This window comes from Sapajus apella, unplaced genomic scaffold (genome assembly GCF_009761245.1).
Source record: "Sapajus apella isolate SASKATOON/1434 unplaced genomic scaffold, GSC_monkey_1.0 scaffold2, whole genome shotgun sequence".
NCBI classification, from domain to species: Eukaryota; Metazoa; Chordata; class Mammalia; order Primates; family Cebidae; genus Sapajus; species Sapajus apella.
The window spans coordinates 27,951,549-27,978,458 of record NW_022436942.1 but is presented as its reverse complement, the minus strand read 5'-3'; the positions used below and the strand labels follow the sequence as shown (position 1 = coordinate 27,978,458).

General features: G+C 45.7%; 1 protein-coding gene across 1 annotated transcript in view; it reads left to right on the top strand.

Annotated features, from left to right (window-relative positions):
- The window catches only part of LOC116554797, a 62,536-nt gene extending 41,132 nt beyond the window's left edge, over positions 1-21,404 (top strand). The window contains 1 exon segment of the mRNA XM_032282910.1: positions 21,281-21,404. Coding sequence (XP_032138801.1) covers positions 21,281-21,404 — 124 coding nt within the window.
- The last annotated feature ends 5,506 nt before the right edge of the window (positions 21,405-26,910 follow it).

The following is a 26,910-nucleotide window of genomic DNA, read 5'->3' as shown; positions in this document are numbered from 1 at the left end:
CTGGGATGACAGGGGCGAGCCACCATGCCCAGCCTCATTAGGGATTTGAATGTACACACTTGAGGCAAAATGTTCAGCCCCTGTTTTCCCTCTGCTCTCATACCAAAACAATCATCATCAACACAGATGACTTCTGTGAGCAAATGTGTGGGGGTTTGTCCCCACTACCAGGGCGTCCCTCTGATTCAGTTCTAACACTAGCTACCTTGAGACAGCATGAGAGCCTACGTGGTGAGAGATTCTTCAGCCAGTGTTGCATATGATTGCCACAGCCAAAGCCCCACTAAAAGGGCACAGAAGTCAGTGGCAATAAGAGGAGTGGACTTCCAAGAGCTTCAGATGCCAGAATTAGTGGCTGCCAGTCACAGATATTTAAAACTTAACAAATTCAACAACAGTAAAGTAATCAATTGGAAAATATGACAAAAGGAGGATGAAATGAGAGGATCTAACATGTCTCAAAGAAATTCCAGGCCAGGTGTGGTGGCTCATCCCTATAATTCCAGCACTTTGGGAGGCCAAGATGAGTGGATCATCTCAGCTGGTCAGGAGTTCAAGACCAGCCTGACCAACATGGTGAAACCCTGTCTCTATTAAAAATACAGAAATTAGCTGGGCATGGTGGTGTGCACCTGTAATCCCAGCTACTCCGGAGGCTGAGGCAGGAGAATTGCTTAAACCCAGGAGGTGGAGGTTGCAGTGAGCTGAGATCTTGCCACTGCACTCCAGCCTGTTGACAGAGTGAGAGTCTGTCTCAAAAAAAGAAAATTCCAGAATGAAAACAGAGACAGGACCCAGGACCCTTTAGAGTCAGGAGGTACAATCCCCAATTCAATAAATCCATCAATACCTAGGCCCATCAAAACAAAATTGCAGAAAAGACAAAAGGTCCTAAAAGCTACTGAGGGTGGAAAGAAGGAAGAACGTGTTGACAATTGCTTTCCCACCAGCGGCAACAGCAGACAGTGGAGTAAGAGAAAGTAAGGATGAGGTTAGAGTTTATACCCAGCTCAACTATTACTGAATGAAATAACCTCTCAGCACTGATCTGTCTCGAGATCTCTTCACCACAAGTGGACACTTACTCAGGGGATACATCCACATGTTCATATACATACTGTGTCTGCTTTCCTGCAACAGTATTTGCCAGAGAGACCACATTTCTGCTCTCTCGATTAGGAAGATGGAAAGATAAGCTACAGATTGGGAAAAACGTTTACAAACCACCTATCAGACCAAGGACTCATCTGCAGAGACTCATCTCTAGAATATATAAAGAACTCAAAGCTCAAAAGTAGGCCAGGTGCAGTGGCTCACACTTGTATTCCTAGCACTTTGGGAGGCTGAGGCGAGATGGCTTGAACCCGGGAGGTCAAGGCTGCAGTGAGCCATGATCACACTCCTGGCTGCATGACAGAGTGAGACCCTGTCTCACAAAACAAAACCTCCAAAGTATAAAAATGGGAAATAAACGCATGAACAATGTTTGCACTTCCAGCCATAGAGAAACAAGGTAGTGCTACACACCTGAGCTCCGGTGAGTTCCGGCACGGGTTGGCGAGTTCCAGGGACTCCGCAGCATAAAGCAGTAGTTGAACATCCAAATGGCCAGGTTGTGATTTCAGCATCCACTTATGAGTGTACTAGAAAAAGCACTCTTCTAGCACCAAAAAGGTGGGGGCTGCTGAGAATAAAGCTAGGCTTAGAAGCAGGAATCAATGTCATGGTCTACCAACCAGACCCTCTCTGGAAGCAGCCTTGGACTCACGAAGTGCTAAGACAGGAGCTGGTGTGGCGCCACGGGAAGCTTGGAGAATCTGGGAATCAAACAGAAGCACTCGTTCTGACCGTGTAAATAAGAGGCTGTCAGCTACTACAGCCATCAACAGAACCTCTGGGAGGACAAGCAACTCAAAATTTATAGCCACAGGGTAACAATGGAGTATTATCTGCCGTTAAGGTCCTCTCAATTCCTCTTAGGGTTTTTTTGAGATAGTCTTGCTCTGTCACCCAGGCTGGACTTCAGTGGCACAATCTCAGCTCACTGCATCCCGGATTCCAGCAATTCTCCTGCCTCAGCCTCCTGAGGAGCTGGGATTACAGGCATGTGCCACCATGCCCAGCTAATTTTTTTGTGTTTTTAGTGGAGACAGGGTTTTGCCATGTTGGCCAGGAAGGTCTCGAACATCGAACCTCATGATCCGCCTGCCTCAGCCTCCCAAAGTGCTGGCATTACAGGTGTGAGCCACTGTCTCCAGCCAGGTTTATCTTTTTTTAATCAAGGGCTAAATTCTTCCCCTTTCTTCGATACCAGTGAAGTATTTAAGAAAAGCAGTCACCAATTAATTAAATTTTCAAGAACAAATTAAAAGGTGGTTATAAGTTATAAAACAAAGGCATCTTATGAACTCTCATAAGAAAAAGAGGAAGAAATTAAGACACTTTATCATCTTTCTGAGATACGGTATTGCTCTGTCCTCCAGGCTGGAGTACAGTGGTGCAGCCTCCCAAGTAGCTGGGATTACAGGCATCCGCCACCATGTTTTTGTATTTTTAATAGAGACAGGGTGTGACCATGTTGGCCAGGCTGGTCTTGAACTCCTGACCTCATGTGATCCTCCCACCTTGCACCTGACCAGAGAAATTAAGACATTCCCAGATAAACAGAAGCTAAGAGAGTTCATTACATTGGGACCTACCCTGCAAGAAGTGCTAAAGGGAGTCCTTCAAGTCAAAACAAAAGGATGCGAAGTGGACATTTGAAGCCACATATAAAGACCTGTATGATTGAAATTTTGACTCATATCTCTGATTTTAATTATTTTATTGGATTTGAGAGATGTGTAACCATAAGTCTATGTTAAATACATAATTTATTTTTTAAAAAATTAGGCATGGTGGCATGCACCTGTAGTCTCAGCTATGGAGGATCACTTGAGTCCAGGGTCTTGAGGTTACAATGAGCTATGACAGTGCCACTGCACCCCAGCCTGGGTGACAGAGTGAGGCCCTCTCTCTAAAACATAGATATATTTTGTAACATCAACAACGTAGGAGGAGGCAGAGCTGTCAAGGAGTAGAGTATTTGTATGTGACTGAACTTACTAGTTTAAAATCGATTGCTGTAACTTCAGGATGTTTTATGTAATCCTCATGGTAATTACAAGGGAAATATCTGTAGAATGTACACAAAAGGAAATGAGAAGGGATTCTAAGTGTGTCACACAAAAAAAATCAAACACAAAGACAGGCAGAAGGAAGGAAGTGAGAAACCATAAGCTGTGCAGAAAACAATCCACAGAGTGGCACTGGGAGGCCCCGCAAATGGTGTGCTGGGGTCCTCCCAGAGCAGCTGCTCACTGAGCCCTTGGCTGTGGGCCTCACGGCACAGTCACCCACCAGGGTAGTGAGTTTCATCAGATGACAGTCTTTAAAAATGCAAATGAATTCCACCATCAAAAGACTGTAAGAGACTTACACATAGGTTGAAAGTGAAAGGATGAAAAAAGATATTCCATGCAAATGGTAACCAAAAAAAAGGAGGAGCTAGACTAATCTCAGACTAAATAGACTTAAGGTCAAAAGCTGTTATAAGAGATAATGGTGAATTCACCAGAAAGATGTAAGTTATAACTGTACATGCAATGCACCTCAGAGCTCCTAAATATATGAAGCGAACACTGACAGACTGAAAGGAGAAACATAGTTGTACGATAACAGTAGGTGACTTCAACACCTCACTTTTTACTTTTTATTTTTTTGAGACAGAATCTGCCTCCATTGCCCAGGCCAGAGTGCAGTGGTGTGATACAGGTCACCGTAACGTCCTGGAGTCACATGACTCCTGTGCCTCAGCCTCAGAGTAGCTGGGAGTACAGGTGTACACCACCACACCCGGCTATTTTTAGTAGAGACAGAGTTTCACCCTGTTGGCCAGGCTGGTCTCAAACTCCTGACCTCAAGTGATCCACCCGCTTTGGCCTCCCAAAGTGCCAGGGTTACAGGCATGAGCCACGTGCCCGGCCCAATAATTCACTTTGAATAATGGATACAACACCCAGACAGAAGATCAAGAAGGAAACAGAGGGCTTAAACAATACTATAGACGAATTGGACCTACCAGACATACACAGATGACTTCACCCAGCAGCAGAATACACATTCTTCAACGTACATGTGGAATGTTCTCTGGGAAAGATCATATATTAGGCCTCGAAGCAACATTTAATACATTTTAAATAACTGAAATCATAATAGCAGAAGGAAAACCAGAATTTCCACAAATCTATGGGAACTAAACATACTACAAAACTATGGATCAAAGAAAAATAACAGAAAACCAAACACCGCATGTTATCACGCATAGGCGGGTGTTGAACAATTGGAACATATGGACACAGGGAGGTGAGCATCACATACTGCGGTCAGTAGGGGAGGGACAATGGGGGTGGGGAGGGATAATGAGGGGAGAAATACCAGATAGAGGTGATGGGATGGAGGCAGCAAACCACCTTGCCATGTATGTACCTGTGCAACAGTCCTGCATGATCTGCACATGTATCCCAGAACCTAAAGTACGATTTTAAAAAAGGAAAAAACTATTTTGAAACAAAATCATGTATCAAATCTTATGGGATGCAGCAAAAGCAGCGCTATGTGGGAAATTTATAGCTGTATGTGCTTACCTTAAAGCTGGCCAGGGGCGGTGGCTCACACCTGTAATCCCAGCACTTTGGGAGGCTCGGGCAGGCAGATAACCTCATGTCAGGAGTTCACGACCAGCCCAGCTAACATGGTGAAACCCCGTCTCTACTAAAAACATAAAAATTAGCCAGGCATGGTGGCAAGTGCCTTTAATCCAGCTGCTTGGGAGGCAAAGGCAGGATAATCACTTGAACCCATGAGGAGGAGGTCGTAGTGAGCCGAGATTGCACCACTGCAATCCAGCCTGGGTGACACGGCTAGACTCCATTTTCCCCAACAACCACACACACAAAAGCAGCAGCAGCCAGGTATAGTGACACTGTTCTATAATCCCAGCTACTTGGAAGGCTGAGGCCAAGAGATTGCTTGAGCCCAGGAGTTTGAGACCAGCTCAGGCAACGTGGCAAGACCCTCTCTCAAATAAAAGAAAAAGGAAAAATTCTCAAACCAAAATCCTAACTTTGTACCTTAAATTATTAGAAAAAGAAGAACAGCCTAAACCCAAAGCTAGGAGAAGGAAGGAAATAAATGTTAGAACAGAAATAATGAAATAGAAGATGGAAAAACAGACCTATCACTACCAAGGAAATTGAATCAGTGACCAAAAACTTGACAAGAAAGAAAAGTACAAGAACACATGGCTTCATGGGTGACTTGTACCAAACATTTACAGAATCAATACCAATCCTGTTCATATTCTTCCAAAATACTGAGGAAAGAATACCTCCAAACTCATTCTGCGAGGCCAGCATTACTGATACCAAAAGCAGAAAAAGCACCAGAAGAAAACACCACCACTATCCCTCATCAATACAGATGCAAAAGCTCTCGAGAAAATACTAATAAGGAGAATTCAACAGTGTCATAGAAGGATTCTACAACATCGTCAAGTGAGATTTATTCCTGGAATGCAAAGGTGGTTAGTATATAAAAATCAATGTAAGATATCACTAACAGAATGAAGGAAAGAAAACGCATGACTTTGTTTCAATTAGTAAAGAAAAAGCATTTAACAAAGTTTAATACCCTTTCATGATTAAAAACACACTGACTAGAAATAGAAATAATCTCAATGTAATAAAGGTCGTATGAACAACCCATAGCTAATATCATTTCAATGATGAAAGACAAAGTTTTTCAACATGAAGAATAAAACAGTGATGCCTGCTTTCATAATACTGGAAATCCTAGCCAGAGCTATTAAGAAACAAAGGAAAAAGAAAAGGCATCCAAATCGGAAAGGAAGAAATAAAATTATCTCTGTTAACAAATGGCATGACCTTCTTTGTAGAAAATCCTGCAGACTGCATGAAAAAATCTGTAAGAACTAGTAATCTGTCAAAGTTTCAGGATTATGAAATCAACATGTAAATGTCAGTTGCATTTCTACACACTAACAGTCAACAATCCAAGAGGGAAATTAAGAAAACAGTTCCTGCAGGGCTTGATTGTGGATGCCTATAGTCTGAGCTACTTGGGAAGCTGAGGCAGGAGAATCACTTGAGCCTGGGAGGTCAATGCTGTCAGTTTTTATAATGATTATGCCTGTGAATAGCCACTGTACTCCACCCTGGCAACATAGTGGGACACCATCTTAAAAAAAAAAAAAAAAAAAAGGCTGTTTACAATAGCATCAAAAAGAATAAAATCGGAATAAACTTAACCAGGAGGCAAAGACTTTGGCAGGATTTAGATTTCCAGAGACCGGTTGTGTAACAAATGTAAAGGCATCTCATAATTATACATTATAAGGCTTAGATTCATTAAGATGTCAATACGACTCAAAGTGATCTACAGGTTTAGTGTAATTGATCCCAAAATCTCAGTAACATTTTTTTCTTCAATTACATAAAAATCCATCCTTATAAATTTCATAAAGTTTATACACAATTTCAAGGGATCCCAAAAGGCCAAAGCAATCTTGAAAAAGTATAACAAAGTTGGAAGTCTTTTACTTCCCAATTTCATATTGTATTATTAAAAGCTACAGTGGTCGAAAGTGTGGTAAAGCAGTAAAGACAGAGAGACCAGTGGAATGGAGTACAGCGTGCAGAAGGAAACCCTTACACACACGGGCAAATGAGTTCCATAAGGATGCCAAGACTATTCAATCAGGGAAAGGACGGTCTTTCAACAAATGGTGTGGGAAAACTAGATATCCACAGGCAAACGAATGAAGTTAAACACTTACCTTATATCACGTTTAAAAAAAAATGAATCAAAGACCTAACTGTAAGCTCTAAAACTATACAACTCTTGTTTGTTTGAGATGGAGTCTCACTCTGTCACCCAGGAGGGAGTGCAGTGGCATGATCTCGGCTTACTGCAACCTCCAGGTTCCGGGTTCAAGCAATTCTCTGCCTCAGCCTGCCAAGTAGATGGGATTACAGGCATCCACCACCATGCCCAGGTAACTCTTGTATTTTTACTAGAGACGGGGTTTTACCATCTTGGTCAGGCTGGTCTTGAACTCCTCACCTCATGATTTACCTGCTTTGGCCTCCCAAAGTGCTGGGATTATAGGTGTGAGCCACCATTCCCAGCCGACAACTCTTAAAACATAGAAGGAGAGTTTCCTTTGGCAATGATTTCTTGGATATGACACCAAAGGCCCAAACAACAAATGGAAAAGTAGACAAATTGGATCACATCGAAGGATATATTAACATTGTGAAAAGGCAACCTACAGAATGACAGGACAGATGTGCAAATTCTGTTAAAGAGTTCCCATCTAGAATATATAAAGCACTCACAATGCAACAACAAAAACCTAACTAACGCAGTTCAAAAATGTGTAAAGGACTTGAATAGACAGTCCTCCAAATAAGAGATGCAAATGGCCAATAAGCAGATAAAAAGATGCTCACCATCACTAATTACTAGGGAAACTCAACCAAAATCACGTGGAAAGGCCGGGCATGGTGGCTCATGCCTGTAATCCCAGCACTCTGAAAGGCCGAGGTGGGTGGATCGCTTGAGGTCAGGAGTTTGAGACCAGCCTGGCCAACATGGCGACACCACATCTCTACTAAAAATAGAAAAATTAGCTGGGTGTGGTGGCACGTGCCTCCAGTCCCAGATGCTTGCGAGGCTGAGGCAGGAGAACTGTTTGAACCTGGGAGGCAGAGGTTGCAGTGAGCCAAGATCACACCACTGCACTCCAGCCTGGGTGACAGCGAGACTCCATCTCAAAAAAAAGAAGAAAACCTACAAGGAGACGCCACCTCAGACTCATTAGGATGGCTGTAATCAATACAGAAAAAAACAAGTGTTAGCGAGGATGCTGAGTGGTTGGAACCCTTGTGTTCTCTTACTGGGAGTTTAAAATGGAGCTGCAGCTGTGGAAAACAGTGTGTTAATTCACCAAAAATTTAAAAATAGGCTAGGCATGGTGGCTCACATTTATAATCCCAGCACTTTGAGAGGACAGAGCAGGCCAATTATTTGAGGCCAGGAGTTCAAGACCAGCCTGGCCAACATGCTAAAACCCCTTCTCTACTAAAAATACAAAAATTAGCCGGGCGTGGCGGTCCAGGCCTGTAATCCCAGCTACTCAGGAGGCTGAGGGATAAGAATCCCTTGAACCCAGGAGGCAGAGGTTGCAGTGAGCCAAGATTGAACCACTGCACTCCAGCCTGGGTGACAGAGCAAGACTCTGTCTCAAAGAATTACCATATAATCCAGCATTTCCACTTCTGAATATGTACCCCTACAATTGAAAGGGCCTCACACATTTATACACTAATGTTCATAGCAGCGTTGTTGAGAGCAAATTCTGACATGTGAGAAATCATATTGTTTGCTGAGAAATCCTATTGAGAGCGGCGGCAAGGGAAACCTAGTCGGCCCCTCAAAGCGGAAAACTGCCCCCAAAGCAGAAAACTGCTCCAAGCACTATAAAACAGTAACCAATATAAATGTCTCACACCAGATGAATGAGTTCTTTGAACACAGGATGTGTGACCCTTTCCTTTGTTCCCTCGTAAAGAGTGCTTTCTAGTTTGTCTTTAACCTACAGTAAACATACACTAGCGGCCTGGTTAGTTTACCTTTAACCAGTGAAACAACACAGAGCATCCACTTGTAAAACTTGTCACCAGAAAGTCAAGAATAAATACATAGGTAAGAGTCTGCTCTGGACTCTTGGCTAGAAATGTTGTGAGACCCCTGGTGCTCCACTCTGAACCCACCTTTTGTGCTCTTGCTCGCTCGCTCTCTCTCTGTGGCTGTATCTTAATTCCTTCAGTGCCACCTGGGCTGGGGTCTCCACGGCTGAGCCAGTCTTGGCACAGCGTTATTCACAGCAGCAGAAAGATAGCAGCAACACAAATGTCCACCGACATAAACAAATATGTGGTCTCTCCATAGAGTCAAACATTATTCAGCCTTAAAAAAGGAAGGAAATTCTGACACGTGCTAGCACATGGATGAACCTTGAGGATGTTATGCAAAGTGAAATAAGCCAGTCACAAAAAGAGAAATAACTGTATGATTCCACTTATGTGTAGGAACTAGAGTAATCAGATTCACAGAGACAGAAAGTAGAGTGGTGGCGGCCAGGAGCTGGGAGAGAGCAGTCATGGCTTATTTAATGGGGATAGAGTTTCAGTTTGGCAGGATTTAGTGAGTTCCAGAGTTTGGCTGCACAAAAATATGAATGTACTTACACTAAATTGTGTACTTTAAAATGGTTATGGAAAATTTCATGTGTTTTACCACGTTTAAAATTTTTTACATTGGAAATGTATATTTATTGAGCACCTCTGTGCTAGGCATGATGATATGATTATGAACACCGTAGTTATAAAAAACACTCTTAGGGAGATAAAATTCTAAGTGTAAAAACTAGCATAGATAGACAATAATAGACACAGACCCATGGGACTCAGATAGTAGGCTTATTAGACACAGATTATAGATTTCAGCAGGGAACTAAAAATTATTAAAATTACTAATTACTAAATTTGTTTAGTAATTAATTTAGCCAATCAGCTAATTTACTAATTACTGAAAATTACATATCTGAAAAAGAACCAGAATGTAGTAGACAGCGATGGCAGAAAAGGCCACCTAAAGCCCGTCTTTTAGACAGTTCTCTCGGCAGATGAGGGATAGAAGGGCACTTCCTGGCCAGGCGTGATGACTCATGCCTATAGTCCTAGCTACTCAGGAGGCTGAGACAGGGGAATCACTTGAACCCAGGAGGCAGAGGTTGCAGTGAGCAGATATTACACCACTGCACTCTAACCTGGGCCACAGAGCAAGACTCCATCTCAAAAAAATAAATAGAAGGGTGCAGTGGCTCACACCTGTAGTCCCAGCACTTTGGGAGGCCAAGGTGGGTGGACCACTTGAGGTCAAGAGTTGGAGACTAGCCTGGCCATACCCCAGCTAAAAATACAAAATTTTTGTCTCTACTAAAAATATAAAAATTAGCTTGGCATGGTGGCATGCATCTGTAATCTCAGCTACTCAGGAGGCTGAGGCAGGAGAATTGCTTGATCCTGGGAGGCAGAATTTGCAGTGAACCACAGCACTCCAGCCTGGGTGACAGAGTGAGACTCCATCTCAAAAAAATTAAATAAAGCCTATCTTTTAAATAGTTCTCCTAGCAGATGAGGGATAGAAGAGTGCTTCCTTACCCTGGTAGCTCTGAGTGTCCAGTCTGTGCCCTTGACCACTGCACTTGATGGGGACACAGTAGAGCAGCCTGCACTGCATGCTGTACTGAAGATCCCACCCACACAGTGAGCATTTCCTTTCGCCTGCACTTTGGGTTGGATGCATCCTGAGCTCTCAAAGCATCGCATGCTAAGCTTTCACCCTCCCCTTGGCTGGGAACTATGTCTTGGTCTTCTGTCTCCAGGGTGTTGGTGGCAGAGCCTGACATGGAGTGAGCCCTCCATAAATGCTTGTTCAATTTCCTAGGAACTCAGCAGGCTGGGCCTAACACCACTGCCTGCAAAGGCCTGGCAGGTGTAGGGATTCATCAACCCATACCTGCTGCTCTTACAGAAAGGGGAGAGGGAGATGGGTGGGAGTGAATGGAGAGTTGTCCTTTTAATAAGAAGGGCCAGGAGCTGTAATAGGGGCCCCAGCATAATTTATCTCAGGAAACAGCAGGTGCCACTCTCCTCTGGGACCCATAGCCTGGCCTTACTTCTCTTCCCTCTTCTTTAAAGTTTGAAATTTTGTCTAAGCCAGCAATAGGCTGCCAAAGACTTCAAACTCTTTCACCTTCTGCTATAATTCCAGCTCCTTACGAGGGCAAGATTCTTGGCTGGGACAGAATAACCAGCATGGAATGCCAGGAAACTCAGAACCACACATGCTGCAAATGCAGGGAAGAATTGCTGCTTGCCACTGCGCTCAAAATACTTCTGAGGACACGAAACTCTCCCACTGGTCTGGGTAATTCTCCCCCTTCCTCCGTACGTCCACTGTAAACCAGGAGACAGCGCAGCCAGCGAGTCCCAGCCCTGCAGAGAGAGCTCTACCCAGCTCCTGTTCATGCCCAAGGTATTTATTCACTTATTCAACAGCCATGTGGGAAGCCACCACTTCAGAACACTGTGCAGAGGAGGACATGAAGCCACGTTCTCAGCTGCCTGGAACTGGCTTTCCCTGACTGATCCAGGGGTCTCCTGAGACAGGAGGTTCTTTGAGGGGAACTGATAGCCCTTCAGAAGCCCAAGTAGAAAGCTGCTCTCTTTGGGGTAGACACACAGGGACTGATGCTTTGGAAGGCCTCTGTTTTTGTGGGTGCAACTGTGAACTCGGGCCCTCAGGCTACAGCACTCAAAGTTTTTTACTTTCTTTTTGAACATAACCTTCTCCTTTGAATTTTCAACTGAAAAATAAGGCTGGCAGAATCCAAGAACGTGTCTCTGGATTGCTGAGGCTGATCATCCACTCAGGAGATGGGGAGACATGGACAGCTACAGAATCTTCTCACCAATAGGGGGTGCCCTCGAGGCCTCTTTGGGCTGAGCCTTTGGTAGGAGATTGCAGGGTCCAGATTCCAGAGCAAAGGGCCAGGTGACAGCCATGGGGACTGAGGCAAGCTGAAAGACAGAGGCCAGACTCAGCTGTCCCTCCTGGCCTCCCCACCCGTGAATCCCTGGTGCGCAGCAGGTGCCAGATGAAGTTTAGAAGAAAGAACCCCAGGGTAAATGGGAACAAAAAGGCTGGTCCTCCACATTCCCACACTGGAGAGAAGAGAAGAGACAGTGGCTGGGATTTGAGTGTTTGCTGAGGTTACAGCCTAAAGACTCCGGAGCCCAGGCACTGCTCCAAGTGCCTTGAAAGATGTTTGATCTTAAGCTTTACAATAGTCCAATGAGGAATGGATGATCTCCTTAATGAGGGAAGAAACAAAGGCTCAGAGAGTTGAGGGGATTCCCCCAAGGTCGTATAACCTACAACTGGCCAGGACGGTGCTGATGGGGGCCTGTCTACCTCCCGAGGCTGCCCAAGCTCAATCACCCCCCAACACTTCTGCTTTTGCAATAATAGCCTTATGCCACATATTCTACCAGTTACTTTATGAAAGAAAGTCAAGTAAAGTTTAGCCATATCCCAAGCGGTAATAGGTAGCTCTTATTCAAAATACCCTGTAAATCAGGTCACGCAAGATCAGAAATGCACCCACTACTGTTACAGCTGCCGTGCTAGCCGCTGTTTTGGGGAACTCAGCCTAGGAATATGAGTGAAGAGACAGCTCACAAAGAAAAGCAAATCACCGGCACGCAGGGGCCTGAGCAATTCAGGGTCAGATGCAACTAGAGTGTATGGCCACCTGATCTGCTGGTTTCCCAATATGCTTAATGGATCCATGATGTCGGGTCCACAAAGGAAATGCAGAAGCCTTCCCTTCCTGCCTCCCACACTCTGTGGGTCAAGTATTTACCAAAAACACAGCAGTGGACTGGACACCAGCAGAGATACAAAGAGGGAAAAACAGTTCTCCCTTCTCAAGGCAGGTTGGACAACATCAATATTTTGCAGTTAGGATGTGCGGGTGGAGTGTGTGTGCCTGCCCAGAGTTTAAAGACAAACAGATGGGAGAGGGAATGATTCCAGCTGAAAGAACAATAATTCACACCTACAATGTGCACTGAACTGCAGCCTAGACAGCATAGCAGGGCTCTGCCTCTACAAAAAAATTAAAAATTAGCCAGGTGTGGTGGCATGTGCTTATAGTGTCAGCTACCCAGGAGGCTGAGGCGGGAGGATCATTTGAGCCCAGGAGTTTAAAATTACAATAAGCTGTGATCACATTACTGCACTCCAGCCTGGGCGTCAGAGCAAGGCCCTATCTCTAAAACAAAACAAGATAAGACGTTTACATAAAAATCAATGTATGAAAATCCAAAGTAATATATTAGCAAATAAACCCCACTGGGGCTTCAAAAAAAGTTACCTAAACCACATGGGACTTGTACAGTGTGAAAAGGATGGTTCAAAATTAGAACTTTTCATTTTATTTATATTAATATGTTGAAAATCATAATCATCATAGATGTTGAAAAGGCATTTGACAAACTTTACTACAAAATTTATAAAAGAAACTTATCCAATTAGAAAGAGGGATACCTCCTTAAATTATACACAATAAAGGAAATTACACCCAGACACACACCCGTCAAGCCAAAGCCCAGCATCATTTGTAAGGGATGAAAGCAACAGAAGCTTCCATCAACCTTTGGAACAAAAGAATGTCCTCTGTTACCACTGTTATTTTGGAGGCCCTAGCTGATGAAACTAGACAAGGAGGAAAGTCAGACATTAAAGAAAAAAAGCAGAAGGTGAAATAGTTATATTTATTCTGAAAAATGAGGCAGACAGATTTTGCTAAGGAGTTAGGTACAAAAGTAACATACTAAACAGCCTTCTTTTTCTTAATTTTTAAACTATACAGATGAGGCCGGCCACAGCTCATGCCTGTAATCCCAGCACTTTGGGATACCAAGGCAGGTGGATTGCTTGAGGCCAGGAGTTCAATACCAGCCTGGCCAACATGGCAAAAACCTGACTCTACTAATAATACAAAAACTAGCCGGGTGTGGTGACACACACCTCTCATACCAGGTACACGGGAGGCTGAGGCATGAGAATTGCTTGAACCTGGGAGGTGGAGGTTGCAGTGAGCCAGAACTGCACTACTGCACTCCAGCCTGAGTGACAGAGCAAGACCCTGTCGCAAAAAAAAAGAGATGGGGTCTTACTATGCTGCCCAGGCTGGTCTCAAACTCCTGGGCTCAAGCAACCCTTCTGCCTCAGTCTCCCAAAGTGCTAGGATTACAGGCCTGAGCCACCAAGCCTGGCCTCAGTCTTCCTATGTACAAACAAGCAGTTAGAAAAGAGAAGAAAATATCCTATTTGCAACAGCACACCCCAAAAAAACAAAGCTCTCAGAAATAAATGTGCTAAAATATGCACACACAATCCATATGAAGAAATCTTTCAATGAAACACTTTGAATGCAAAGAAAGCCATGCTGTACATGTGATCGAGAAAGGTGCAACATTAAAAAATATATCACAGCCAGATGTGGTGGCTCACACCTGTAATCCCAGCATTTTGGAAGGTTGAGGTGGGCGGATCACAAGGTCATGAGTTCGAGACCAGCCTGAGCGGCATGGCGAAACTCTGTCTCTACTAAAAATACAAAAAAATTAGCCAGGCATGGTGGCCTGCATCTGTAGTCCCAGCTATTCAAGAGGCTGAGGCAGGAGAATTGCTTGAACCCAGCAGGCAGAGGTTGCAGTGAGCCGAGATTGCACCACTGCACTCCAGCCTGGGTGACAGAGAGAGACTCCATCTCAAAAAGCAAACAAACAAAGATATCACTATCAATATCAAGTGGGGGTGTGTGGAAGTGGAGCCTTCACACAGGTTGGGGGAACATAAGACAGCATGGCCACTCCAAAAGACAGTTTGGCAGCTACTTAAAAAGTAAATATAAATTTACCTTGTGGAGCCAGATGCAGTGGCTCAGGCCTATAATCTCAGCATTTTGGGAAGCCAAGGTGGGTAGATCACCTGAAGTCAGGAGTCCAAGACCAAGTCTTCACCAACATGGTGAAACCCATTCTCTACTAAAAATACAAAAAAGCTAGCTCAATGTGGTGGCAGTCGCCTGTAATCCCAGCTACATGGGAGGCTGAGGCAGGAGAATCACTTGAAACCAGAAGGCAGAGGTTGCAGTGAGCTAAGATCACAACACTGCACTCCAGCTTGGGTGACAGAGAGAGACTCTGTCTCAAAAAACAAAAAAAAAAAATGATTAGGTGTGGTGGCGCATGCCTATAATCCTAGCTACTCAGGTGACTGAGGCAGAAGAATCACTTGAACCGGGAGGTGCAGGCTGCAGTGAATCAAGATTATGCCACTGCACTCCAGCTTGGGCAACTGAGTGAAACTGTCTCCAAAATAAATAAATAAAAATAAAGTGTCAACATCAGTGGCTTTTTGTATACTCACAGAACGGTGCATCCATCACCACAATTGATTTTAGAACATTTTCATTCCCCCAACAAGGAACCCTGTTATCCTTAGTCATCACCCCTCCCAATTCTTCCTTCCTCCCTCCCCAGCACTAGGTGACCAGTAATCTGCTCCCTGTCTGTCTGGATTTTCCCATTCTGGACATTTCATATAAATGGGATCATACAATATGTGGCCCTTTGTGACTGGCTGCTTGGACTTGGCATAAAGTGTGAGGCTCCCCCACATGTGGCCTATGTCTGTGCTTCATTCCTTTTCACTGCCTTATTGCCCAAGTGATGTCATAAGCACTGCAGGTGAACTGTGAAAAGTTAGGGTGTGTGTCATAATCCCTAGAACAATTGCTAAAGAAAGCATATTTAGCTAAAAACAAAGAGCTAAAAGATACAGCTGAAAAGCCACTAGAGATGAAAGGATACGTGAAGAATCGCTCCATTCATCCAAAAGAAGGCAGGAAAGGAAGAACAAAAAACAAAAGAGAAATAGGCCAGGCATGCTGGCTCACTACTAAAAATACAAAAAAAATTAGCCAGGCACAGTGGCACATACCTGTAATCCCAGCTACTCGGGAGGCCGAGGCAGGAGACTCGCTTCAATACGGAAGGCAGAGGTTGCAGTGAGCCGAGATCATACCACTGTGCTCCAGCCTGGGTGACAGAACAAAAATGGCATACATTAGAAATTCCATTGAACCGTAAGTGAACTAAACACTCCAAGTGAAAGTGAAATAGTGAGACTGAATTTTAAGAAACACAAACAAAAACATGACCCACCTATATAATGTGTAGAAGAGGCACCCTTTAAATACAAAAACACAATAAGATGAAAACAATAGGATGAAAAAAGATATCTATGTAAACATTAATTATAAGAAAGCTCCATTAACATCAGATAAATAGATAAGTAATATGTGGGCTTCCTACTTTTTTGATGGAACAATTAAAAACTGAGAATATGGGGTTAGTGCGGTGGCTTACGTCTGTAATCCCAGCAATTTGCAAGGCCAAGGCGGGCAGATCACCTGAGGTCAGGAGTTCAAGACCAGCCTGGCCAACATGGTGAAACCCTGTCTCTATAAAAAATACAAAAATTAGCTAGGCACAATGGCGGTTGCCTTTAACTCCAGTTACTCGGGAGCCTGAGGTGGGAGAATGGCTTGAATCTGGGAGGCGCAGATTGCAGTGAGCTGAGATCAGGCCATATACTCCAGCCTGGGTGACAGAGCAAGACACCATCTCAAAAACAAACAAACAAACAAACAAACAAAACACCAGAGAATGATACTCTAAATTGCTGCATTTTGTGGTATGTGAATTACATGTCAATTTCTTAAAAGACTGGTTGGAGAAGGAAGGCACTGCAAATGATATTTTGATTTTGTAATTAAACAGGAGATTTCTTCCTCTCTGCCCAAAAAAAGTCCTCTTTCAGTTTCTGTGAACTTCCTCCTTCCCTCTCCTATCCATCCACCCAGAGGAACTTTTATCTGTTCCCATCCAAACAGATTAGAGGCCTCTGTTTGTGTTTTAATTTGAGGCCTGGTAGGTAAATTAGAAAGAGGTCCCAAGTCAAGAAAGAGAAACGTCCCAGAGCCCTGTTCCATCTGAGTCTCCCACGCCCCATGACTCACTTTGCCCTGTAACACAGTTTCCAGTTTACCATCTGGAAGAAAGAATAAATTTATTTTTCTTATTCACCAATAATTTATATAAACCAAACATTGCAAACAAGGGTGTCCCTAGCAACCTAATCTCATTCTCTTCAGATACCAACTGCTCTCCAGTAAAGAGATAGTCCTTTTCCAGACAACATAAAATCACTTGGAAGTCTCACTTAAAACAGAAAAGTTAGGGTCTTCAAAGGTTTGCCATGGGCAAAGCATTTGCAGGAATGCATGGGGCTGAAGGTCAAAGGCAAAGAAAACAAGGCACATATTCTTTCATTCTGATTTCCTTTGTCCTTGTACACCCGTGGTTAGTGATTAGTAAGGTCACCTGGCAGTGACAAAAATCTGCTTTCGAAGGTTTTTTTGTTTTGGTTTTTTGAGACAGTGTCTTGTTCTGTGGCCCAGACAGGAGTGCAGTGGCATGATCTCAGCTCACTGCAATCTTCATCTCCTGGGTTCAAGAGATTCTCCTGCCTCAGCCTCCTGAGTAGCTGGGATTACAGGCACCCATCACCATGCCTGGCTAATTTTTGTGTTTTTAGTACAGGCGGGGTTTCACCATGTTGTCCAAACTAGTCTCAAACTATCACAGTAGAAACACCATGTGATCTGCCCACCTCAACCTCCCAAAGTGTTGAGATTATAGGCGTGAGCCACCTCACCTGGCCAGTTCAATTTTCTCTAACAGAAGTAACAAAACAGGTATAGTCCAAAATCACAGATACGTCAAAAATTTTAAAACAGTGTTGGAGGCCAGGTGCAGTGGCTTATTAGTGTAATCCCAGCACCCTGGGAGGCCGAGGCAGGAGGATCACTTGAGAACAAGAGTTCAAAACCATCCTGGCCAACACAGTGAGACCTGGTATCTATAAAACATTTTTTAATGATACTGGAAAATGCTAACTTGGGTAGTGACCGTTTAAATACATCATTGCCCTGGCCTTCTGGGTTTTACTCTGAACCTTGTGACAGATGATTAAGTCATGTGCCCAAGCTCAGGGACTTCCTATTGTACAGAGATGATGCTCTCTGGAGCACCCCGCTCCAATCCCCCTCCCCTCAACTTGTCCTAGTGTTATCATATTCAGCCCAGACCAGGGCAAGCACCGCTCATGTCATCAGCCCTGCCAGGCCAGCAACATAGAAAAGATCCCCATCAACCCTGCAAAGGGCAGGGTGACTCAGTTCACACACATGGTGCAGGCCAGCTGCCTGTCTTGCACTCTCTCCAGACCTGGGCCAGTGTACAAGCTGCACAGCCAGGGCCCCGTGCTCAGAAGGGTCCCTAACGCTTGCTTGAATGTTCTCCTGTTTGAATCTTTTTTTTTTTTCTTTGTTTTGAGACATAGTCTCTCATTGTCCCCCAGGCTGGAGTGCAATGGCGTGATCTTGGCTCACTGAAACCTCCACCTCCTGGACCAAGCAACTCTCCTGCCTCAGCCTCCCCAGTAGCAGGGATTACAGGCACCCACCACCATGCCCAGGTAATTTTTTTAATTTTTAGTAGAGACGGGATTTCACCATGTTGGCCAGGCTGGTCTCGAGCTCCTGACCTCGTGATCCACCTGCCTTGGCCTCCCAAAGTGCTGGGATTACAGGCGTAAGCCACTGTGCCCGGCCCACTTGAATCTTAATTTTTGAAAATTATTTTCATTTTATGCTGATCCTTGAAAATTAAGTAGCCATTCCTACTTCAGAGCCACTTAATGAAGGTTCTTGGGTGGCTAGAGTAGGCCAGGGTTTAAAGTAAGGGGCTGGCCAGCCTAGAGCCCCTCCAACAGGGAGAACTTTCCCTCGCTCTAAAGTAACCTTCTCAGAGCCATTTCCTAATGGAGCCTGAAACAGCCTAGTGACCTGCCCTCAACTGTTTTAATCACTGTCTGTCCCTCTCTTCAAAAGTGGGTACGTTTCACATAAGTGCATAATTAATACTAACAAGAGAGGCCATGCCCATGGGCTGGGGTCCTGTCATGGGCATTCAGTGTTCAGGGTCCCTGGTAGGCATAGGACCCAGATCTGTCCTTAGCGTATGACCATAGATCACTCTAGAGCAGCCTGTCCTGAGCAGGGCAAGACCCAGCAACCCTTTTGGTCAATGCTGGAACGTCTCCCAGGCATGAACAATGGTGGTGTTTGCAGGATGATTGGCAGCACTTGGCAGTGGGCCAGCTGTGCCTCAGTGGCTCTGGCAGTTCAAAGCCACAACCCAGACAACTTCCCCTAGGCTCCAACCAGCCTGGCTAACTGGGGAGAGCCATTCCCAGCCGCACTCAGGCATCTGAAAGACCCTTCCTTTCCCACAAAGCCTCTTGCAGGGTTTCAGGAAGGAAAAGGAAACAATAAGGGGAAACCACAAACCCATATATCTCTAATAGTATCACCTCTTGGTCCATGGGGGTGGGGGAGGGTTCTTCCCATGTTGAATTTCATCCTGATGCCACCCTGGTGGGGTAGAAGCAATGCCATTTGCTCCATCTCACAAACAACATCGCACCAGCCCCCGAGAGATGCAGCCAGGGACTGAGACTGGCTAGCAAAAGCCAGGACCAGGCCTGACAGAACCTCTCTGACTTGGGAGCCTTAGGGCAGGCTGTTGGTGTCTGCAGATCCTGGCCTAGCATAGCCTGTGTGATCAGCCGAGGCTGAGGTTCCCTCTGCTGACAGAGCTTTCCCTCTTAAGGACACTAGTGGGGCCAAAGCCCCATCAGATCATCTGTCCCTGGGAACACTCTTTTCCAGGAAACTCCAATGAGGAAGAGAAAGTGGGGACCACTGACTTCCGTGTCTCTGAAAATAACTTTGTAAAAGTATGTAAGAGTCCAACACTGCACTTATAATCAGACAGTTCGGGACCCTCAGCTCTGAGAGCAGCAACATGGGCCACCTCCTTTTCCTGTTTGAGTCTCAAACTCTGCCTCTGCAACCTTGTTTCGAAGGCTAAGCTTCCAGCCAGAACAAGTGCCCACGCTCTGCTCTCCCAACCCCACGCCCCTGCCATAGCCAGGAAGGCTGAGGACAGACAGGGTTTTTGCTCCCCTAGTCAGAGCTGACCATGACTGAAGGACCCTCAGAGGCAGGCAGAGCCCTTTGTCCTTTTTTGTCACTGTGCTGACCACCTTGGGAGCTAATTATGCTCCTCAAACCTTCTGGGAACACTTAAGGCCCCCAGCACTGCAAAAAGGATTAAGTCAACTGACAGGAGACATGTTTTTCCAATTAGTTATAAACAACCCATGTTGGAATTTTTCCAAAACTGGCCGGTTGCTTTTTCATTACCCAAGATTCCTCATTATTTCTTTCTGCATAAATAATTTCACAAGGTTTTGAAGTAAATTTGGCACTAAAGGCCCATGCCCATGGAAAAAACAGGACGCTCACAGTGAAATGATAAAGCCAAAATCTCCTCTTCCATGTGCCATGCTATGAGAAAGGAGATGGAAAGTAACTTCCACCTACCAAACTTCCCTACCTCAGGCTTCTTAAGACACACATCAACAGGTGCAACATTTGTGTTGGGATATGCATTTTACTATATACGTGCATCTTTAAAAAGATTTTTCCCAGCTGGGCACAGTGGCTCATGCCTGTAATCCCAGCACTTTGGGAGGCCGAGATGGGCAGATCATAAGGTCAAGAGATCAATCCTGGCCAACATGGTGAAACCCCATCTCTACTATAAAATACAAAAATTGGCTGGGCATGGTGGCACGTGCCTGTAGTTCCAGCTACCCGGGAAGCTGAGGCAGGAGAATCACTTGAACCCGGGAGGTGGAGGTCACACTTAAGAAGACAGAATAGGTCTCGCAATGGGCAGGGCAGCCCTGGGAGCAGGTGACTTATAATGGCGGGAATAATTATTATAGCAAGTGCATCAACACACGGGAGGAAATTAACAAGGCTGTTTTTTTTGTTTTGTTTTTTTGGTTTTTTTTCGCAATGGAGTCTTGCTTTGTCACCCAGGCTGAAGGGCAGTGGTGCAATCTCAGCTCACTGCAACCACCGCCTCCTAGATTCAAACAATTCTCCTTCCTCAGCCTCCTAAGTAGCAGGGATTACAGGCATGTGCCACCAAGCCTGGCTAATTTTTGTATTTTTAGTAGAGATGGTGTTTCACCATGTTGGTCAGGCTGGTCTCAAATAGCTGACCTGAGGTGATCCACCCTCTTTGGCCTCCCAAAGTGCTGAGATTACAGGTGTGAGCCACTGCACCCAGTCACAGGGCTTTTTAAAAAGGGAACTTGATATCACTACCTTGCAGCAGCCCAGTATCAAGCATGGCCCTGGATGTCCAGGAGGCAGAGCAGCTCCATTCCTCCACATGGGCTTTTCCAGCCTTCCTTTCTTCTCCTCAGAAACCTGGGGCATGCAGGGACCCCTTGGTCCTGGTCCCCTGGGCTCCAGGGTCCCCACTCGAGTGAGCCTTCACCAGCTTACAACCAGCGTCACGGGCAGCTCTGACTCCTCCTGTGCCCCAGGTGTCTCTGGGCCAGAAAGCTGTAGATCTGTGGCTGCCAAACCTAGTTGATGATGAGACTCACCGGAGACCTTTCTAAAAGCTTAGACTTTCTTGAGCCCTCAGCACGTGGATCCTAATTAAAGCTATTGGGTAGGGACGAGGTAAAAACAGCCCAGGTGGAGCTGATAATTAGCTACATGCAGGAGTCCTACACACAGGCCAACCAGGCTTAGCTGTGCTCTGGGAAAATTTTCACCTACAAGTAATGCACAGCTGTCCAGTGGAAGACCCCAGGGCAGGCCCTGACTCCGACTCTCTTTCTTTTTTCTTGAGACAGGGTCTCACTCTGTGGCCCAAGCTGGGGTGCAGGATCATGATCTGGGCTCACTGCAACCTCCGCCTCCTGGGTTCAAGCAATTCTCCTGCTTCAGCTCCTGAGTAGCTGGGACCACAGGCATGTAGCACCACGCCTGGCTAATTTTCGTATTTTTAATAGGGACAGGGTTTCACCATGTTGAGCAGGCTGGTCACAAACTCCTGGTTTCAGGAGATCAGCCTGCCTCGGCCACACAAAGTGCTGGAATGACAGGTGTGAGCCACCGCTCCCGGCCTGACCCACTTTCTACAATGAGCAGTACCCGCTGAAGGAAAGTGTCTAGCTCAGCCTTCTCCCAAGCTCACAGGACATGGAATGAGGTGCCGACAGGCCCTTTGGAGAAACTCCTTTCCCTGTCCTCTGTGACCAGGAGGAAAGGAGGCTTAGTGGTCTGGTATTTCTGGGTGTGCAGCCTCTTTGTTTCTTCTTTATCTTTCTTGCCCATATCACATCTCAGGTCCCTTGGATCAGGAACAGAACTGGATTGTACCCCTCTGAGTGGCTGCCGACTACACTTTAGGGCCAGGTAACTGGTTTAGTGAGTTCCAGGTTCACAGAGGGAGAGGAACTGCTCAGGACTGGTCATCCCCAGAGCCTCCCACATGCCAGATTGAGGTGATTTAGGTGACGAGATTTAGAGCAGATTTTAGACTCTCGAGTTGATGTTATAATGGGATGAGGCTTTAGGGCAGGGTGAAAGTATTTTGTATTTGGGATGAACATACATCTTCAGGGTCTAGAGGGCTGACTAGGTAGGCAGACTGTCCCTCCCCACACAACAATGTCCATGCCCTAATCCCAAGAACTTCTGAATACGTCACCTTATGTAGCAAAAGGGACTTTGCCAGTGGGATTAGCAAGGGGTTTGAGAAGGGGAGACTGGCCTGGATACCCAGGTGAGCCCAATCTAACCAAACACGTTCTTAAAAGCACAGGGCTTTCTCAGGCTTAAACAGGAATGTAAGGAGGAACGGGAGGTCCAAGAAGTCACCAAGCTGCACAGTGAGCAACCATGTGTCTCGTTCACCTTGTGTATCCCCAGAGCCTGGAACCCAGCAGGCGCTTGGCCACAAAAAGGCCAATAAAGTGAACTTTTGTGGTTTCTTTTTGTTTTTGAGATGGAGTTTTGCCCAAGCTGGAGTGCAATGGTGCAGTGTTGGCTCACTGCAACCTCTGCCTCCCGAGTTCAAGTGATTCTCCTGTCTCAGCCTCTCGAGTAGCATGCGCCACCACGCCCAGATAATTTTTTGGTATTTTTAGTAGAAACCGGGTTTCACTGTGTTAGCCAGGCTGGTCTCAAACCCCTGACCTCAGCTGATCCGCCCGCCTCAGCCTCCTAAAGTGCTGGGATTACAGGTGTGAGCCACTAAAGTAAACTCTTAAGCACTGGATTCCAGCTAACAGCCATGTGGGTGAATTATTTGACCTCTCTGACCCCACATCATCCCGTTTCTATGGCTATCAGAAGTAAGGGCAGTGAAATAAGCCACCCAAGGTCATCCAACTAATGAACACTGGGGCTGGCCCCACTGCAAGCTCCTCAGAACCCATCTGGTTGCCAAATCCAGCACCCCCGACCCCCACCTCGGCTTGGCCATAATGGGCAGAACTCCCGGGTAGACAGAGGTAAAGCTTCTCGTGGCCCCGTTTCATTCCTTTGCTTCATTCTGTGCCTTTGTTTTCTGGCAACTGGTTGTCATTCCATTTCCCGAGCACAGACCAGCAGGGGGTGCCAGTGCCCACGCAGAGACCATCAGCTCCCAGAGCTGCCCTGGGGACAAGGTGCCGTAGGGAAGGGCCTGGTCCCGGCCACCCGCAACAACACAGTGTCTTTAACGATGAGGGGCACCTAGTGGTTCATAACCTGGCTCTGCAGCTGGACAGAGCCCCTGGACAAAGGACTTCATCTCCATGGCTGCAGTTTTCACAGCTGTGAAAGGGGATAGGGGAAATAGACCTCCCAGGGGTACTGGGACAATAAAATGAAGCAACTCACAAGATGGCTTCTAGCACAATCCCTGACACTTAATTCTTAGTTGAACTTCCATTCTTGTTTTGTTTTGTTTTGTTTTTCTGAAACAGAGTCTTGCTCTGTAGCACAGGCTGGAGTGCAGTGGCACAGTCTCAGCTCATTGCAACCTCCGTTGGGTTGATTGGGTTCAAGTGATTCTCCTGTGTCAGCCTCCCAAGTAGCTCGGATTACAGGCACTCCCACCCCAGGTCTGGCTAATTTTTGCATTTTTAGTAGAGACAGGGTTTCGCCATGTTGGCCAGGCTGGTCTTGAACTCCCGATTCCAGGTGAACTGCCCACCTCGGCCTCCCAAAGTGCTGGGGTTACAGGTGTGAGCCACCGAGTCCAGCTGAATTTGCATTCTTTATCAAGAGATGTTTAGTCAGTCTCAAAGGCCTCTCATTTCAGATTCTGCCCAAACCACATGAATCATTTTTTGGACTCGACTGTCTCAATCCTTTTCCTCTATGCTTTTATGTCTTTACCAATTCTTCCCTCTGTACTTAAAGAGCACTCCCCAACAGTCTAGCCATTGCCCTCGGGCCCACTAGAAACCATACAGGGGGCCCAATTCAAAAGGCCCTCCTAAGTAGGGGTCTCCTTTCATTTGAAAACTGCTGCAGGCCAAGTGTAAATTCAAGACACTGCCTTTGCTTATATATTTCCACTGTCTTCCAGCCTAAAACCCAGCCAGTCGTAACACTGACTGACTGCCCATGTATGTTATGTAAGACGCCATGCTGGGCAGGGATACTGAGGTAAGTAAGACACAATCACACATCACTGGAAGAACCTCCAACAGAGACAGAGATAGCAACAGATGATTTCAGAACAACGTATCTGACTGTCTACAGAGACCCACTCTCAGGAGGGGAAACCTAATTCAGTTCCCAAGAACCTACCAGGTACCACCCTTCAAAGGAAGAATTGTCTCCACTTCACAGACTGACTTTCAAGACCAAAGTCAGACAGGAATGGGCAGGACCAGGACCCAACCCCAGGTTTGGCGGACATCACTATCTCCCTATTGCAAGGAGGCAGAGGCCCCTTGAAGATGTCCTTTTGCACGAGCTCCAAAATATCTACTAAACGTAGGTCATTATGGCTGAAAATGCATTTTTCCCCTTGTCCTTACAGCTGCTCTTAAGTTTGGGCTGTAGTCTGATGTTCAGCAACAGCAGCCCTAGCCAACTGCTGGCCAGCAGATCACAGGGCTGTGACCCCTGGAATTGGGAGACATTCTACACAGTGTCTCTTCCAGGTGCTTTTTCTTGTCAACCATTAAACCACACAGCAACAGGAAGAGCGACAAAGCACTCAGTTCCTTCACACGGTCATTCCTTCCCCCTCCTGCTTCTCCCGATGCAGAAGAATTTGTCAAATTTAAGCATTACAAGAATGAGCAGCAGAAAGAATTAGAGAACTCAGCAATCCAAAAACTGCCAAATGAGGGTTTTCTGCATTTTGGGGGCAATGTAAAGCAGTTCCAAGAAAAGTGAAGTCACAGCCTCCGCAGCTTATTTTCAGTTCTTAGAAAAGAGCCAGAGTTGAAGGGAAGCAGCTCTGCCTCAGCACACAGGTGCCACTGTCTGGCAGGGGGTGTTTGCTGATAAACCAGCTTGGATTTGGCACCAGAAATCCAAAACCTCTGACATATGTTTTCATTTGGTGATGTCAAGGAGAAAACACAAGCTGAAACAGTGCAAGTTATTAACATGCAGAGAAACCACACAGTTCAGCTAACATGCTGGGGCGACACCCTTCCAGCACTGAGCCACCAGCAGTGTTAAGGGGACTGTCAGGAAAAAACACAGTGGCCTCCTTTTCCTACCCCGCACCCCCCAACATTCCTGAGATGTGTTATTGCTCAAACCACCATGTCAACCCAACCAGCATTTTTCAATGGACATTATTTACCAGAAGCTGGGTGAGGACAAATAGGACAGGATATGGTAGAGGTGGTTTCCAGCAGCTTGGGTCTGCTTTCTGGTATACAAGCAGGTTTCACCACAGCACAGCAGACTTCAGATTACAATCTCAGGAATCTACTACACATCCAGCTCCGGGACTACTACAGGATGCCCCATAACAATTTTGTGAATAAAGTCTGCCCTTTTTTTGAGACAGAATCTGGCCTCATCGTACAGTGGCACAATCTCAGCTCACCGAAACCTCCGCCTCCTGGGTTCAAGAAATTCTCATGCCTCATCCTCCAGAGTAGCTGGGATTACAGTGCGTGCCACCATGACTGGCAACCTTTTTTCTATTTTTAGTACAGATGGGGGGAATCTCACTATGTTGCCCAGGCTGGTCTTGAACTCCTGGCCTCCAGTGATCAGCCCGCCTCGACCTCCCAAAGTGTTGGGATTACAGACATGAGCCACTGCACCCAGCCATTGTGACTAAGTTTTAACCTAAGAACTCCGTAACAGAGATCTCACTGTCTGCACCAAAATTAAATTTCAATGCAATCAAAAGCAACTCAACAAGTGACCCAGCCAGGGAGAGTGCCTAAGGAGATACAATGACGAAATGAAATGTGGTGTCCCAGATGGGACCCTGGAACAGGAAAGGACATTAGGAATAACCCAAAGAAATCTGAATGAAGTACAGACTTGGGTTAATAAAAGCATCTCAATATTGGTTCATTAATTTTAACAAATGCACCATACTAGTGTAAGATGCTAATAATGGGGGAAGCATGGGAACTCTTTGTACTATCTCTGCAATTTCTCTGTCTCTGTTTCTCTCTCTCTCTCTCTCTGTGTGTGTGTGTGTGTGTGTGTATGTGTGTGTGTAGACAAGCAAGAATGTACTGATCCTCCCAGCAACAATGATTTGGTGCCTACCAAGTGTCACATACCATGTAAAAGTGATCTACAAGTATCTTCATTTATTCCTCACACCACTGCTATGAGCTGGGCATAATCTGCATTTTACAGATAAAGAAACTGAAGAACAGAGAGGCTAGGTACCTTGCTCATAGTCACATGGCAAGGTTAGTGGCAGATAAAGGACTCAAATTCAGGTTGACAGGACAGCTCAGCAACATTGCCTCAAAAATCCCAAACTGTGAACATAAAACAGTTCAAAACAAGCTTCATGTGGGCAACAAAAACAAGGCACACTTTCCAATCTGCCCTGCTGTAAAAAGAAAAGAGTTTAAAAGTACAGCATAGGCCAAGCA